The sequence below is a fragment of the Stigmatopora nigra genome, chromosome 17 (assembly GCF_051989575.1).
Source record: "Stigmatopora nigra isolate UIUO_SnigA chromosome 17, RoL_Snig_1.1, whole genome shotgun sequence".
In the NCBI taxonomy this organism is placed as follows: domain Eukaryota; kingdom Metazoa; phylum Chordata; class Actinopteri; order Syngnathiformes; family Syngnathidae; genus Stigmatopora; species Stigmatopora nigra.
Window position 1 is genome coordinate 7,935,894 of NC_135524.1, and position 14,945 is coordinate 7,950,838.

The 14,945-nt window shown below is 42.5% G+C and overlaps 1 protein-coding gene across 1 annotated transcript in view; it reads left to right on the top strand.

The window, feature by feature from the left end:
- The window catches only part of LOC144210296 (neurogenic locus notch homolog protein 1-like), a 29,988-nt gene that overhangs the window by 11,055 nt on the left and 3,988 nt on the right, over positions 1–14,945 (top strand). Inside the window, exons 4-30 of the mRNA XM_077736880.1 lie at positions 17–355; positions 880–1,002; positions 1,110–1,343; positions 1,417–1,572; positions 1,637–1,822; positions 1,901–2,014; positions 2,428–2,541; positions 2,613–2,846; positions 2,915–3,025; positions 4,157–4,349; positions 4,431–4,576; positions 5,101–5,214; positions 5,611–5,730; positions 5,819–5,971; positions 6,844–7,072; positions 7,155–7,356; positions 7,429–7,582; positions 8,376–8,560; positions 8,630–8,762; positions 8,843–9,100; positions 9,181–9,293; positions 10,200–10,771; positions 11,507–11,947; positions 13,006–13,151; positions 13,702–13,915; positions 13,993–14,077; positions 14,645–14,807. Coding sequence (XP_077593006.1) covers positions 17–355; positions 880–1,002; positions 1,110–1,343; positions 1,417–1,572; positions 1,637–1,822; positions 1,901–2,014; positions 2,428–2,541; positions 2,613–2,846; positions 2,915–3,025; positions 4,157–4,349; positions 4,431–4,576; positions 5,101–5,214; positions 5,611–5,730; positions 5,819–5,971; positions 6,844–7,072; positions 7,155–7,356; positions 7,429–7,582; positions 8,376–8,560; positions 8,630–8,762; positions 8,843–9,100; positions 9,181–9,293; positions 10,200–10,771; positions 11,507–11,947; positions 13,006–13,151; positions 13,702–13,915; positions 13,993–14,077; positions 14,645–14,807 — 5,232 coding nt within the window. The remainder of the gene's footprint in view (positions 1–16; positions 356–879; positions 1,003–1,109; positions 1,344–1,416; positions 1,573–1,636; positions 1,823–1,900; positions 2,015–2,427; positions 2,542–2,612; positions 2,847–2,914; positions 3,026–4,156; positions 4,350–4,430; positions 4,577–5,100; positions 5,215–5,610; positions 5,731–5,818; positions 5,972–6,843; positions 7,073–7,154; positions 7,357–7,428; positions 7,583–8,375; positions 8,561–8,629; positions 8,763–8,842; positions 9,101–9,180; positions 9,294–10,199; positions 10,772–11,506; positions 11,948–13,005; positions 13,152–13,701; positions 13,916–13,992; positions 14,078–14,644; positions 14,808–14,945) is intronic.

Sequence of the window (14,945 nt, forward strand, 5' to 3'; positions counted from 1 at the left end):
TTCCTTTGTTTTGCAGGCAAAACATGTCAACAACCCAACCCCTGCTCTTCAAACACATGCAAAAACGGCGGCCAGTGCTCGTCTTTCGATTCCACCTTTATGTGCACGTGCCCACCAGCCTACCATGGTCCGACCTGCAAGCAAGACGTCAATGAGTGTGCCCAGAGCCCGTCGCCTTGCCACAATGGCGGCATTTGCGTCAACGAGGTGGGCTCCTACCACTGCCGCTGCCCTCAAGATTACACCGGGATGCACTGCGAGACCCGTTACGTGCCATGCAACCCCTCGCCGTGCCAGAATGGGGGTACCTGTGTCCAAAAGGGTGACACCACCTACGGTTGTAGCTGTCTGCCAGGTAAGGGGTATTAGAACCAGATCAGATTGTTTTCCTAGTATGTGTACTGGAATATGTTATGCGCTACTGGAATGACGGCAGGAAACAGGAGTACAGACGTTTCCCTCTGATAAGCCAAAGGTTTGGGCGAACAAAACAAAGTTGTTTAAAGCCTCTAAAGTTTCATTTGTGCACTACGAGTCTCTTATGCAAGATTGGAACGTTTTGTCTCAGTTTTTGGGTAATAATCTTTAAAAGTTAGATTTAACTCTACCGTTTTATCAGTTTTCTTGCGCGCTTGTGACAAAATACATCAGGTTTATTCCGGCTACATGAAAGGATGGAGCAGCAGTTCTGTGTGTTTTAGTTTAAGCCTTGCAATGTAACTCTTGCGGGGGTCCGTGCTGGAATGCAGCAAGATAGCGAAGCCTGCTGAGTTGCGGGTCGATGCTCTCTCTTAAAAATAATAAGCATGTCTGTTGAAATTGTTTAAAGTCTTTTAACTTTTCTCTAATGTAGTCATTTTGTCTTGACTGTGTTATCAGGATTCACGGGTCAGAACTGTGAGCACAACATCGACGACTGTCCAGGCCATACTTGTCAGAACGGCGCTGTTTGCGTCGATGGTGTCAACACCTACAACTGCCAATGTCCACCACACTACACTGGTAATTTTGCCCGATAATCACCTTAGTTCAGAAGTAATAATTATGGCACAAATGGCAAATATATAAAAATGATATGCAATACGTACTACTCATTCTTTGCATCTCAGGCCAATATTGCACGGAGAACGTGGATGAGTGCGAGTTAATGCCCAACGCCTGTCAAAATGGGGGCACCTGCCATGACACCCATGGCAGCTATCACTGTGTCTGCGTCAACGGATGGACAGGCGACGACTGCAGCGAGAACATTGACGACTGCGCCAGTGCCGCCTGCTATCGTGGCGCCACATGTCATGACCGCGTGGCCTCCTTCTTCTGCGAATGTCCGCATGGTCGCACAGGTATGACACTTAAGGAAACATTAGTTGGAGTGCAAGTAAATGTTTAAAAAAACAATTTTCTTTGAATTTAAAGGTCTGCTTTGCCACCTGGATGACGCTTGCATCAGTAATCCATGTCAGAAAGGCTCCAACTGTGACACCAACCCAGTCAACGGGAAGGCGATCTGCACCTGTCCACCAGGATACACTGGCTCAGCTTGTAACTTGGACATTGACGAGTGCTCTCTTGGTATGCCCGATTTTTTTGCTTCTCAGTTCTTATGAAAGCGACTAATATATATTTCGCTTCCTAGGTGCCAACCCTTGCGAACATGGAGGTCGCTGTCTCAACACCAAAGGCTCGTTCCAGTGTAAATGCCTTCAAGGCTACGAGGGTCCCCGTTGCGAGATGGACGTTAACGAGTGCATGTCCAACCCGTGCCACAATGATGCTACTTGTTTGGACCAGATTGGTGGATTCCACTGTATCTGCATGCCAGGTTTGGGCGTTCATTTGAAAAAAAGAATCGAGAAAGGGGGGGCAACATTAGACTAACTGAAGGTTTTACACTTTTCAGGTTATGAGGGTGTATTCTGCCATATTAACACGGATGAGTGTGCCAGTCAACCTTGTCTTAACAGTGGCAAATGTATCGATAAGATCAATTCCTTCCACTGCGAGTGTCCTCAAGGTAAGAAAATGATTGGATTGTTTTTGAGTATCCTCCAATTGGTATCTAGACGAAAGAAGTTGATCGTTAACCCTTCTGTTAATGATTATGCCTAACCATATATGGTTTGTAGAAGAAAGGTAAACAAATGCTTGGCTACGCTCAGTGCTGGAAAGCATTAGCATATTTGGCGGGCACGGGAGTTTGTGTGAGATCTTGGCGCCGAAACCAAGGGCAGGGATTGGTTTATAGCTCGCCAGTCTGAGCCCATTGTGTTGTCTGAAAGAAAGTTTCGGTTCACAGTAAGGCCTGGGGGAGAGGGAGGGGTTTCGAGCAGCATTGTTGTGGAGTGGTAGTTTCAAGTGTGGCGGGTTAAATACCATTTACTAATCTTAGCCATGAACAAAGTGTCTTATGTTGGATTGCACCTGCAGGATTTTCAGGCAATCTCTGCCAGGTGGATATTGACGAGTGTGCCAGTACCCCTTGTAAAAATGGAGCAAAGTGTACCGATGGACCCAATAAGTACACTTGTGAATGCGCTGAAGGTGCGTGATCAGTTTTTTCGGCGTGTCCAATTGCGAGCTTGGTTTGATTCCCCAGTTTAATTCGGTTACAGGTTACTCGGGGCAGCACTGCGAGACCGACATCAACGAATGCTACTCCGACCCCTGCCACTACGGCACTTGCAAGGACGGCTTGGCCTCGTTTACGTGCTATTGCCGGCCAGGTTACACCGGCCGTTTGTGCGAGACCAACATCAATGAGTGTCTGAGCCAGCCTTGCAAGAATGGCGGCACTTGCCAGGATAGAGAGAACACGTATATCTGTTCCTGCCCCAAAGGCACTGCAGGTGAGACCCCCATCGGGTGGAGAATGTTTATTTTTACAAACCGGAGTCACTGATTTTGTCCGCTCCAGGTTTCAACTGCGAAATCAACCTTGACGACTGCAAGAGCCACCCCTGCGACTACGGCAGGTGCATCGACAAGATCAACGGCTATGAGTGCGCATGCGAGCCGGGCTATACAGGTGAGCATGGGCGGAGCTTACAGGTGCACAGGGGTGGTCCCCGAGCATAAGGAGGGGTGGATGAGACAGGTGGCTGGCGGGCCCGCTCTGGCGGAACAATGGTGTCAGGTTGCCAGTGTGAAATGGGGTTTGTGTATAGGCGGCCTGAATGAAGCACTGTCCCCAACCTATCCAAAAACATACTTGAAAAGACTTTGTAAGAAGAGCCTTTAATAGGAACAGGGGGTTTATTAACGTTTCTCGTGTGATTGCATGGCATTCTTGTTAGCTTTCCTCCCCTTTTTTGGCCCAACAGAACCGGTTCTGACTGGTAGTGTCTGTGCGATTATGCTAAAAGAGGGCAAGCCAGGACCAAGTGTGTATGTGTGTGTATGTGTGTGCGCGTGCGGACTGCTGTGCATCTCCCTCCCCTTCATCCGATCTGTCTTTTTGTGTCGACATGGGGAGTGCGGAGGGCACGGCGCGACGGAGACGCAAGGGGACAGAGGGCTCATTGTAACTGATGATGAGGCGGTTGGGCCCCTCCCCTTCTGATTGATGAAGAGTAAGGGAGTCGGGTTAGAGGATCAGGGGGTGGGGGGTAGGGGGGGGGGGGGGGGTAATTGTTACTCGGCCGTGTGTGAAATGGGTCTGGCCTTCTGTCCCTGTAAACAAGACTTGTGAGGTTAGGTGTCCCTGGATTGGGGGGTGGTGTGTGTGTGTGTGTGTGTGTGTGTGTGTGTGTGTGTGTGAGAATAGAAGGAGTAGTTACACTGCCCCCCCATCCCTTCCTGGCACCACCTCCTCCTCCCAGAGCCCAAACGCTCCTTCTGGCTATTCAACAGGCTGCCATTCAGTCAATGGCGGCAAGGAAAAAAAGGCCCCCAAGGGGCCACCAGGCTCAGCGCTCACTGAGTTGCTCCTGCTCATTTCAATTGAATGCTCAGGGAGTTTTTAGTGTTAGCCTTCTATTGTCCAAAAAAGCCGCACTGTTCACCTCAATGTGGGGGCTCAAAGAATACCGCAGCGCAGAGCAAAGTGTCCAGCTGCGCTTTGTCAATGTGCAGAGATATTCATGTGCAGGCATTTGCGGCATGGGAGATTTTACATTTTTACACAAAAAATATGGAGGATTTCATCTTATCTTCTCAGGAACAATGTGTAACATCAATGTCGACGATTGCGCCATCAATCCGTGTCACAATGGAGGCACGTGCGTCGACGGCATCAACGGCTTCACCTGCCTCTGTCCCGAGGGCTACGACGACGTTACCTGCTTGTCCCAGGTGGACGAGTGTGGCAGCAACCCTTGCATCCACGGCCGCTGCCAGGATCTTGTTAACGGGTGAGCTGTGGCCCTGTGACTGTGGTTAGCACAAAGATATTATCATACAGAGAAAACACTAATATTTTATTGCCCATGTAGGTATAAATGTACCTGCGACTCTGGCTGGAGTGGTCCAAATTGCGACATCAACAACAACGAGTGCGAGTCCAACCCATGCATGAATGGAGGAACTTGCAAGGACATGACCAGCGGCTACCATTGTACATGCAGAGTAGGCTTCACAGGTCAGCTACTTTGGCTTCAACTTCCCATTTGTTTTAGTTTGCCTCTTGCTGGTGTTGCACCCCACATTTTCATATTGCTTGAAACACAGGGAGAAATAATTGCACAGTGATTAGTTGTTGTCTTCAACCAACCTTTACTGTAATGCCTACACACACACAAAAAACAATATACAATTACACCCATATATATATACATATACCGTATTTTCACGACTATAAGGCGCATCGCATTATAAGGCACACCCTCAATGAATGACATTTTTCCATATATAAGGCGCACTGTATTATAAGGCACACTGTATTATAAGGTGCACTGTATCATAAGGCGCACTGTCTATTTTGGAGAAAATTTAAGACTTTTAAGTGCGCCTTATAGTCGGGAAAATACGGTACATATTAACAACCCAAAACATAATGTACAATTACACCCATATATAAATATATACCTATTACCAACGCTTTAGAACAAAACTTTAGCATATCACACTGGCATCTAATCATGTCATCTAATCCCACCACCACAGGACCCAACTGCCAAACCAACATCAATGAGTGCGCGTCCAACCCCTGCCTCAACCAGGGAACATGCATGGATGACGTGGCAGGATACAAGTGCAACTGTCAGCTCCCATATACCGGTACGACACGTAGACTTCGTAAGATTTGCTGACAACTATGAAGACCGTCCTTGTTTAAACAAACATTCTCCAGTAGGCTCTCTAGCAGGGGATGCTTGTTTTGCTCTCCAGTGTGTGGAAAGATCTGGTCTGTGTTGAAGGGATAACATAGAATGTGTTTTTCTTGGGAGGGCGATTGGGGGTAGTGTACCATAGTTACTAATATATGTGAGAGAACTCGAGCCTGCTCAACAGCCCCATTCCCATTCCCGCCTCATCCTGTTTCCTGTCTGTGATCGCACAATAACAGGAAACAGGAAAGCCCTTCCTATTTTGTTAAGTCGTCATGGAAATGGATAAGGAAGAGGGATGGAAACTCTTAGTTACCGGCTTCAATGTTTGTGCTATTGTTCCCAGGTGAAAACTGTGAGACTTTGCTGGCCCCCTGCAACTCGAGACCTTGCAAAAATGGCGGACTATGTAAAGAGTCTGAGGACTACCAGAGCTTCTCATGCAGCTGCCCCGCGGGATGGCAAGGTGTCTATTTTTGTCGTTTTCCAGACACGTGTGTTTGCTGCATCTAATGATTATACACGTGTTTAATGGCACTCTCTTTTTCATCAAGGTCAAACGTGTGAGATTGATATCAACGAATGTGTGAAAAGCCCATGCCGCAATGGTGCTCTATGTCACAACACTATGGGAAGCTACCAGTGCAAGTGCCTGGCTGGTTACACTGGTCAAAAGTGTGAGACTGACATCGATGACTGCAAGCCCAGTAAGCCCATATTAGAACTGTTAAATCCAATTTGATAAATGCCTCAATGAAAGATTACCATTTTTATTATTTCCTTCCTAAAATACGCCGTTAGGGCACATCAAGGAGAAAGATTTTTCCCCTTCACACAGATATTAGAGAGCCTATGAGAGAAGATTTAATATCATAAATATACAGTAATACAGTGTATGTTAATTTCCAGATACAGTAATCCCTCGAATATCGTGGTTAGGTTAGAACTTTATTTCAACCCGTATTCGGGAAATTTCTTGGTTGCAGTAGTAAGACAGACATAAGACACACAAGACATTGTAGACCAAGGTAAAAAATTGGAGCCTCATACAGCGAGTCCACAATGTAGATCAGACATGGCTGCGATACTCAAAAAATTGCAAAGTAGCCGCTATTATAACTACCTTTTTTTCCCTCAGTGCCGCGAAAGGCAGCAGAGTGTATTTTTCCATTTTTATGAACTCTAAAAAAAATTATGTATTTTATAAAAATGATTAATTGCAGAAAATACTCTCAAAGAAGCAAATTTGCGATAAGTGAAGTTGTGATAATTGAGGGAAGTCTTCAAATCAGGGTGTAATTAATGCATTGCCCAGTGTCATCTTTCAAATCATAACTTTTATATAGTCTCATTTTCTGAACCGCTTTATCCTCATTAGGTTCATAGGGGGTGGTGGAGCCAATCCCAGCTATTTCCTAGTATTTCACAAGATAAATATTAAATTTAATGTTAATACTTTTATTATTTTGAAGGACAGCTGTAGTTTTAACTATGCAAAGGCCTTATTATATTTTAAAATTGTTCCGTTATTGTAAAAGTATTCTTTAGTATATCTCAAACATCTTGGTTGGCATTTCAGATCCATGCAGCAATGGCGGTCTATGCCGTGACGGCGTCAACACCTTTACGTGTACCTGCTTGCCTGGCTTTCGTGGCGGCAGATGCGAACAAGACATCAACGAGTGCGAGAGTAATCCTTGCCGGAATGCCGCCAACTGCACTGATTGCGTGAACAGCTACACGTGCACCTGCCCACCCGGTTTTAGCGGCATCAACTGTGAGATCAATACCAACGACTGCACCGATAGGTAGCTTTCCTCGCTCGCAACATTGCCGAAAACATCTAACATGTGGAAGATGGAACAACTAACTTAAGTTGCATTTCATTAGCTCCTGCTTCAATGGTGGCACCTGCGCAGATGGTATCAATGCTTTTACCTGCCTGTGCCTGCCGGGATTTACCGGCAGCTACTGTCAATATGACATCAACGAGTGCGACTCCAGACCGTGTCTTAATGGGGGCATGTGTCTAGACAGTTTCGGGACGTACAAGTGTACATGCCCTCCTGGCTACACTGGTGTAAACTGCCAGGTAAAGGTTTTGTTTAGGCTTCTTCATTATCATATGGTAGTTTGAAGTTAACGTTTTTTTTTTTTTTGTCAGAATCTCATACGGTGGTGTGATTCGGTGCCCTGTAAAAATGGTGGCACGTGCTGGCAAAAAGGGGCCTCCTATACCTGCCAGTGTCAAACTGGATGGACTGGACTATACTGTGACATTCCGAGTGTGTCCTGCGAAGTCGCCGCCAAACAGCAAGGTAGCCATTCGATAATTGTCTTGAAAGAGGCGTGCCTCGACTTAAGAGTTTTTGAGTACATGTACAATGTACATTTCTAGGAATGAAACATGTAATAAGATCGCTATATACAGATTTTCGGTTATAACTACTGCAATATTAAAGTGCAATGTGACTTGGAATCTGCACAGAATTTGTCTTTGCAGACCCTAACCTTAACCCATGCACTGGGTCATACCTGGCAAACTTGTTTTCAGATATAATAGTGAACTAGCATGCAATCTAAAACCCGACAGAAAAATGACACATTCTCATTATCAAGGTTTATTAGGGATAAAAAGAATTAAATAATATTTTACATTTAAAACTACCACCTATTTTAATACTAATGGTCATGTTAACATAAAGTGTTGCAACAATGCCAAACAAAGAGTTTAATTTTTTACACTATATTTAATTATATCATTATTTAGTTTTTTTTACATGATACATTATATCATGCCATTCATTTCACTGAAATAACACAATACAAAAACAGAGACGCAAATATTATATATTTAACCACCTAGACCTTTAAGTCTGCTATCTTAATAAAAATGGTATCACTCATAATGCAACAAAAATAGTGTGAATTTGTTTAATACAAAATTCTATGAAAGCATGCTATTCTTTTTAACACAATAGAAATAAGGAAATTGATGATTTAAGATATGAATGACCATGGCCACGGAACGAGATCATTCTTAAGTCAAGGAAACCATTGTACTCATTTCACTTCCCTGTATTGTAATTAACCGCCATTCTTCTTTCTTAGGTGTAGAAGTGGCTCACCTATGCAGGAACTCAGGCCAATGTCTCGATGCCGGAAGCACACATTACTGCCGCTGCCAGGCAGGTTACACTGGCAGCTACTGCCAGGAGCAAGTGGATGAGTGTTCCCCAAATCCTTGCCAAAACGGCGCCACATGCACCGATTATCTCGGAGGCTACAGTTGCGAAGTACGTGATTACATTTAAGGTACAACATCACATCATCCTAAAAATTCTCACATTTGTCTTCAACTTCAGTGTCTCCCTGGTTACCATGGTGTAAACTGCTCTAAGGAGATTAATGAATGCCAGTCTCAGCCTTGTCAAAATGGAGGAACTTGCATTGATCTCATCAACACATACAAGTGCTCCTGTCCCAGAGGAACCCAAGGTACATAAGGAAATTACACTCCAGATTTCCCAAAACAAATAGAATCAGGCCAGACACTTCACCAGACACCTAATCCCCAGGTGTCCACTGCGAGATTAATCTGGACGACTGCAACCCATTCAGCGACCCGCTGACCCATGAGCCCAAATGCTTTAACAACGGCAAATGCGTGGATCGCATTGGCGGCTATCAATGCATGTGTCCGGCGGGCTACGTGGGCGAGCGCTGTGAAGGCGACGTCAATGAGTGCTTGTCGGATCCATGTGATCCCAGAGGCTCTTACAACTGCATCCAACTCACCAATAGTTATCGGTGCGAATGCCGCACTGGATATACAGGTATACATATACACTCGTGACACAATTGCTGTATTTGTGTGTTATTGGTGATTAACATTGTAAAAAAATACATTAAACAGGGCAGCGCTGTGACAAAGTATTTGATGGCTGCAAAGGAAAACCTTGCAGAAACGGAGGCACCTGTGCAGTCGCCAGTAACACTCCTCATGGGTTCATCTGCAAGTGCCCACCGGTGAGTGCAACACTCTAAAAGAGGGAGGGGGTTCCTCAAGATCTATTTTTCAAAGAGCAAACCTGTTACGACTAGGTTGGTTGTGGAAAATAGTTGGACCCAAATGCAGGGAAGCAGGTCATGGACAAGTGCTCTAACCAAAAATTTGATAACTAAGACAGGAATCTTAAAATAACAAGAACTTAGAAATCAAATTATAAAACCAAACCTGACAAGACTTGGGGAAACGAGAAACATGGCAGGGCAACTTGGCATGAAGCAAACAGAGTATTTGCAACAAAGACTAACAAACATACAGGGTTTAAACAGACAGACAAGGGTTGATTACAAAGTACACATACCTGATCACATGAGGGAAGGGAAACTATGAGGAACAAAATATACGCAAAGAAAACAAACCAATCAAAACCCTAACAAAACCTCCCGTGATCTACCTTTTTTCCAATAAAGATCAGCAATTATGTATGTAGATATACTTTTCATCTCTGAATGAGACCCCATACTTAATGTTTTAAATAGCATTCATAAACTGTCATAAAGTTTTCTGAACTGGTGTGGAAAACAAGTCACCGCTACTGTTTACTACTACAGTAATCACAAACTGACACATTTCTCCAGTTTGGCCCATTCTCTGATAGAAAGCCAAATAATTGTTTTAGTTGAAATCTTGTGTGTGGATCAAATCTTATTCACATGCAATTTACCAATAGTACCATAATGTTCGAATTTGACTGGTAGGTCGCGATCGACGCACCAATATTCTAAAATGCTTTTATTTCCTTAAAAGCCAAATCTTTTTAATGAAGGAATCGGATAGATAAGCAGCATCAATAAATACTTTGTGACCATTTCTCATCAATTCATGCACTTAGTACTTATTGATAACTTCTATCTCTGTCACATTAGGGCTTTACTGGCTCCTCCTGCGAATACGACTCTCGCTCATGTGGGAATCTGAACTGCAAGAATGGCGGCACCTGCGTATCAGGTCATTTGGGCCCACGCTGTCTGTGTCCTTCTGCTTTTATCGGACCCGAGTGCCTGACCCCGACCGACAGCCTGTGTATTTCCAACCCATGCTACAACGGGGGAACTTGCCAAATCACCCCAGACCCGCCATATTTCCAGTGCAGCTGTCCCAGCAATTTCAATGGCCTGCTGTGCCACATCCTAGACTACTCTTTCATCGGGGGCTTCGGCCGTGACATCACGCCTCCTCCCCAAGTGGAGGTGAGCTGTGAGAACCCCCAATGCGACGAGTGGGCCGGCAACCACATCTGCGATTCGCTGTGCAACAACCACGCCTGCGGTTGGGACGGGGGAGACTGCTCCCTCAACTTTGACGATCCCTGGCAAAACTGCTCGGCGGCACTGCAGTGCTGGCGTTACTTCAACGACGGGAAGTGCGACGGACAGTGCAACAGCCCTGGATGTCTCTACGATGGATTTGACTGTCAAGGACAAGATGGACAGTGCAAGTAAGTTTAGAAATGTTGTTGCAAGTTAAGGACGTATCAGGAGGACAACAGTAATTGATTATTTTAGACTCAATAAGTGAATATAAACTATTTTTAAGTGGACGGTGTACCAAACAATCAAATAACTATCAAAATTTACTCATTTGCTATCAATTAGTTGTTGCTTAATTGTGCAAGTCCTATTTTCCTCTGAATGAAAGCATGGCCAATGACAAAGATGAGTTTGATAGGCTACAATGATTATTCAAATAAATCGAATATTATAATTACAAAAAAATTGGGAGCAATAACTAGTGGGTTTACCTCTAAAATGTAAATAATAATTTAAGGATATTTCACTGAAACTAAAATTAATAAGACATGCCTCAGTATTTCTTTTTTGTCTAAATTCAATGAAGTTAAACATACCTAAATTAACAAAAATTGAATGAACTGCTCTAGTTATTAGAGTTTGAAATACAAAATTCTAGCAACTAACAACATTTTTCAAAGATCTCAAACTATTATCACCCAGCCTCACATTAATATTTTCTACTTGCATTGTTACTGAAGCATGCAACATAAAAGTTTATGCATATTCCAGAATAATCAATTTGATAATAAGGGAAAAAAATATGAATTCCTATTTTCCAATCCACTTACCCTCACAAGAGTTTCTGAATCTTATCCCATCTTATCAGTGTTTGTCTCGCTAATTTATGCTATATTAATTCATGTTCCTTTTTTCCCCTGCAGCCCACTTTACGATCAGTACTGCAAAGACCACTACGCCGATGGCCACTGTGATCAGGGCTGTAACAACGGCGAGTGTGAATGGGATGGCCTGGACTGTGCCAACAATATGCCAGAAAAGCTAGCAGACGGGCATTTAGTCCTGGTGGTCCTCATCCCTCCGGAACAACTGAAAAATCGTTCTTCGGCCTTCCTCAGAGACCTCAGCGGTGTCTTACACACCAATGTGGTGTTCCGCCGTGATACCAAAGGGGATCCCATGATTTTCCCCTACTATGGCAACGAGCAGGACCTGGTGAAGCACAATGTGTTGAAGCGCTCTGCAGACGGTTGGCCCGAGTGGGCGGCGATGCCTGCCAATGTTTTGGGTCAAATGAAGAAAAGTGTGTCTGCTATTGTCAAACCACGTAAACGCAGGGAGCTGGATTCTCTCCAAATCAAAGGGTATGTCCCACTAAACTAATCACTTCTTACCCTGTATTTTTTTCAGCAAGAGCATGTAAACTGTAAAAAAAAAAAATGTATACGTATTGTATATTAATCCTGCTAACTCATTCACTCGGAAGTAAAAATGGATTAGACGTTCATCCTTGTCATTGGCACTAAAACATGAGCATTTGCGTCCAGTCCTAAAAGTTAAATGATTTTTTTAATATCATTTTGTCATTTTCATTGGCAGTAAATGAGTTAAATAGTATTTGTAATTAATAAGGATGTTAGTTTTGTTAATTTTAAATGTATTTTTGGTCAAAATTGTATTCATTGATTAAAAAGTAACAATATTTAGCAAAATTATACCTACTTATAATATCTGCTTCAAACACAGGCAACCAACAAATGGATGGATAATGTGAGAATTTATCCAAAATGTAAAAATCAGTCAACTATACAATCTAATGGTGAAGCTGATAAAAAAAAAAGTATTTAACTATACAAAATATGTTCAACTGGTATTGAGTGAAAATAGATATAGAATCTGTATAAAACACCACTCAAGGTTGTCTGCAGGCACATTAGATTCCTTCTCAAATCAAATTTTACCAGCTGACTGTTCATACTATTTTTAGCAAGTATCCAAATCAGATCTGGGCCTGTTCAGACAGAGCCACATTACTGACCCATTTGACAAGTTGCTTTAGTAACAAAGGCGTCACAAACAAATCAAATTCCATCTGAGCTGTTCAGACTGGGAAGTTTCCGTGCCTAGTTGAAAATTCAAGGGAAAATACCATATTTATTTAAATATCACGTGTATAAAACGCACCCGTTATGTGATATATTGTGACAAAAAAAATTATATCAATTATTTTTCACTTTTTCTCAGCTATTTTAAATCCTTAAAGTCTAATTCATCATCATAAATCTTTCTTTGGTACAATTTTTTTAGTGTTAGACGCGAATAAATATGGTAGTTTAAAATTTTGAAAAGTTTTCCTGAAATGTTCTGCCATTTTTTCTTTTTTCACTATGTCGGTTGACAAATTTCTCCTTTCAACATTTAGCTCGATAGTCTACCTGGAAATTGACAACCGGCAGTGTTACCAGCAATCCAGCGAGTGCTTTCAAAGCGCCACAGACGTTGCGGCGTTCCTCGGAGCGCTTGCCTCCAGTGGAAATCTCAACGTTCCCTACATCGAAGCTGTCACCAGTACGTAACTTACACTTTCCTGCACGTCTTAACTAGATGTCAGACTCTTTAACAAAAGAAATGGCTGTATACATGTATACATCTATGTGTATGTATGTATATGTGTGTATGTATGTATTTATATGTGTGTGTGTATATATATGTATATATATACTATACACATACATATATTATATACACATACATATATACTATACACATACATATATATACACATACATATATACTATACACATACATATAGTATACTATACACATACATATATACTATTCACATACATATATACTGTACACATACATATAGTATACTATACACATACATATTTATACACATACATATATACTATACACATACATATATATACACATACATATATACTATACACACACACACATATATTTCAGCAACACTTATTTATTATCTATCGATTTATGTCTAAAATGTTTTTTTTCTGTGTCTGTATTCTCACCCTCTTGCGGGATAAATAAAGTTATCTAATTTAATCTACTCTAACTAATTCTGATTGTCATATTTTTCTTTTTTATTTAGGTGTAAGACCTACTCCTTCGAGTTCGGAGCTATATCCCATGTATGTGGTTTTCCTGGGATTGGCTGCATTGGGTTTCATAAGCCTTGGCGTTTTGGTGTCGCGAAAACGACGACGAGAGCACGGGCAGCTTTGGTTCCCTGAAGGATTCAAGACGTCCGAGCCCAGTAAGAAGAAACGCAGAGAACCTGTCGGCGAGGATTCTGTCGGGTTGAGGTGAGAACTCTTGGGAATGCTTTGTGGAATAGGGAGGTGGTTTGCCAACGATGATCCATTATGTTTTCTTCAAACAGACCGATGAAAATATGTGACATAAACCTCATGGACGACAATCAAAACGAATGGGGTGAAGAGGATCCTGACTGCAGGCGTTTCAAGGTAAGTGGAGGGCTGGTGTTGAACAATTTTCCAAACTTTGATTGATAGCAAGTACGTCCATGATTTGATCACGTGACCAGAAATTAGGCCCGATCGTGTCCTTATTTATCGGAAATTGGGTAAAAAAAGATTGAGTTCTAATAGCATTGGCCCGGGTAGAACATGCAAACTGCACACAGGTAGACCAACCTGGATTTGAACCCAGGTCCTCCACTGTGAGGTTCACTGGGCCGCCCCGAAATATAATTTACAAGGACATATTCAAAAGAAACAATGAAAACAATAATTAATTTGTACTGCACAATATTTTTAGAAGATTGGACTCAGGTGTAGAATATTCCTTTTAGAATTGTTTTAATTAATGAAAAAAAATTAAATAATGAAAAATAAAAGACAACAATATTATCAAAGCAAAAAAAATGCAATAAATTATTAAATACATTGCTGAGCTCCAATCAGTTATTGGTATTGGCAGAGCGTCAAAATCAGGTGACCCGGATTTGAATTTGGGGGCAAAAATATTAGAAGAGGACAACTCTAATTAATAAATAGCTTGCTGTTCAACAGTTTGAGGAGCAATCCATGCTGGACCTGAAAGACAATACTGACCAAAGGAAATGGACCCAGCAGCATTTGGATGCGGCCGACTTGCGCATTCCATCAATAGCGCCTACACCTCCTCAAGGGGAGATTGAAAATGACTGCATGGATGTCAACGTTAGAGGACCAGGTTTGTTTGATTTACTCCTTTGCTTCCACTATATGAGTTACTCCATCCAACCAGGGTCCAAAAAATAGAAAATTGCCTTTTTAGATGTCGTTTTGCTTGCTAAAACTGCAAAGATATTTGAATTCGGACTCAATTTTA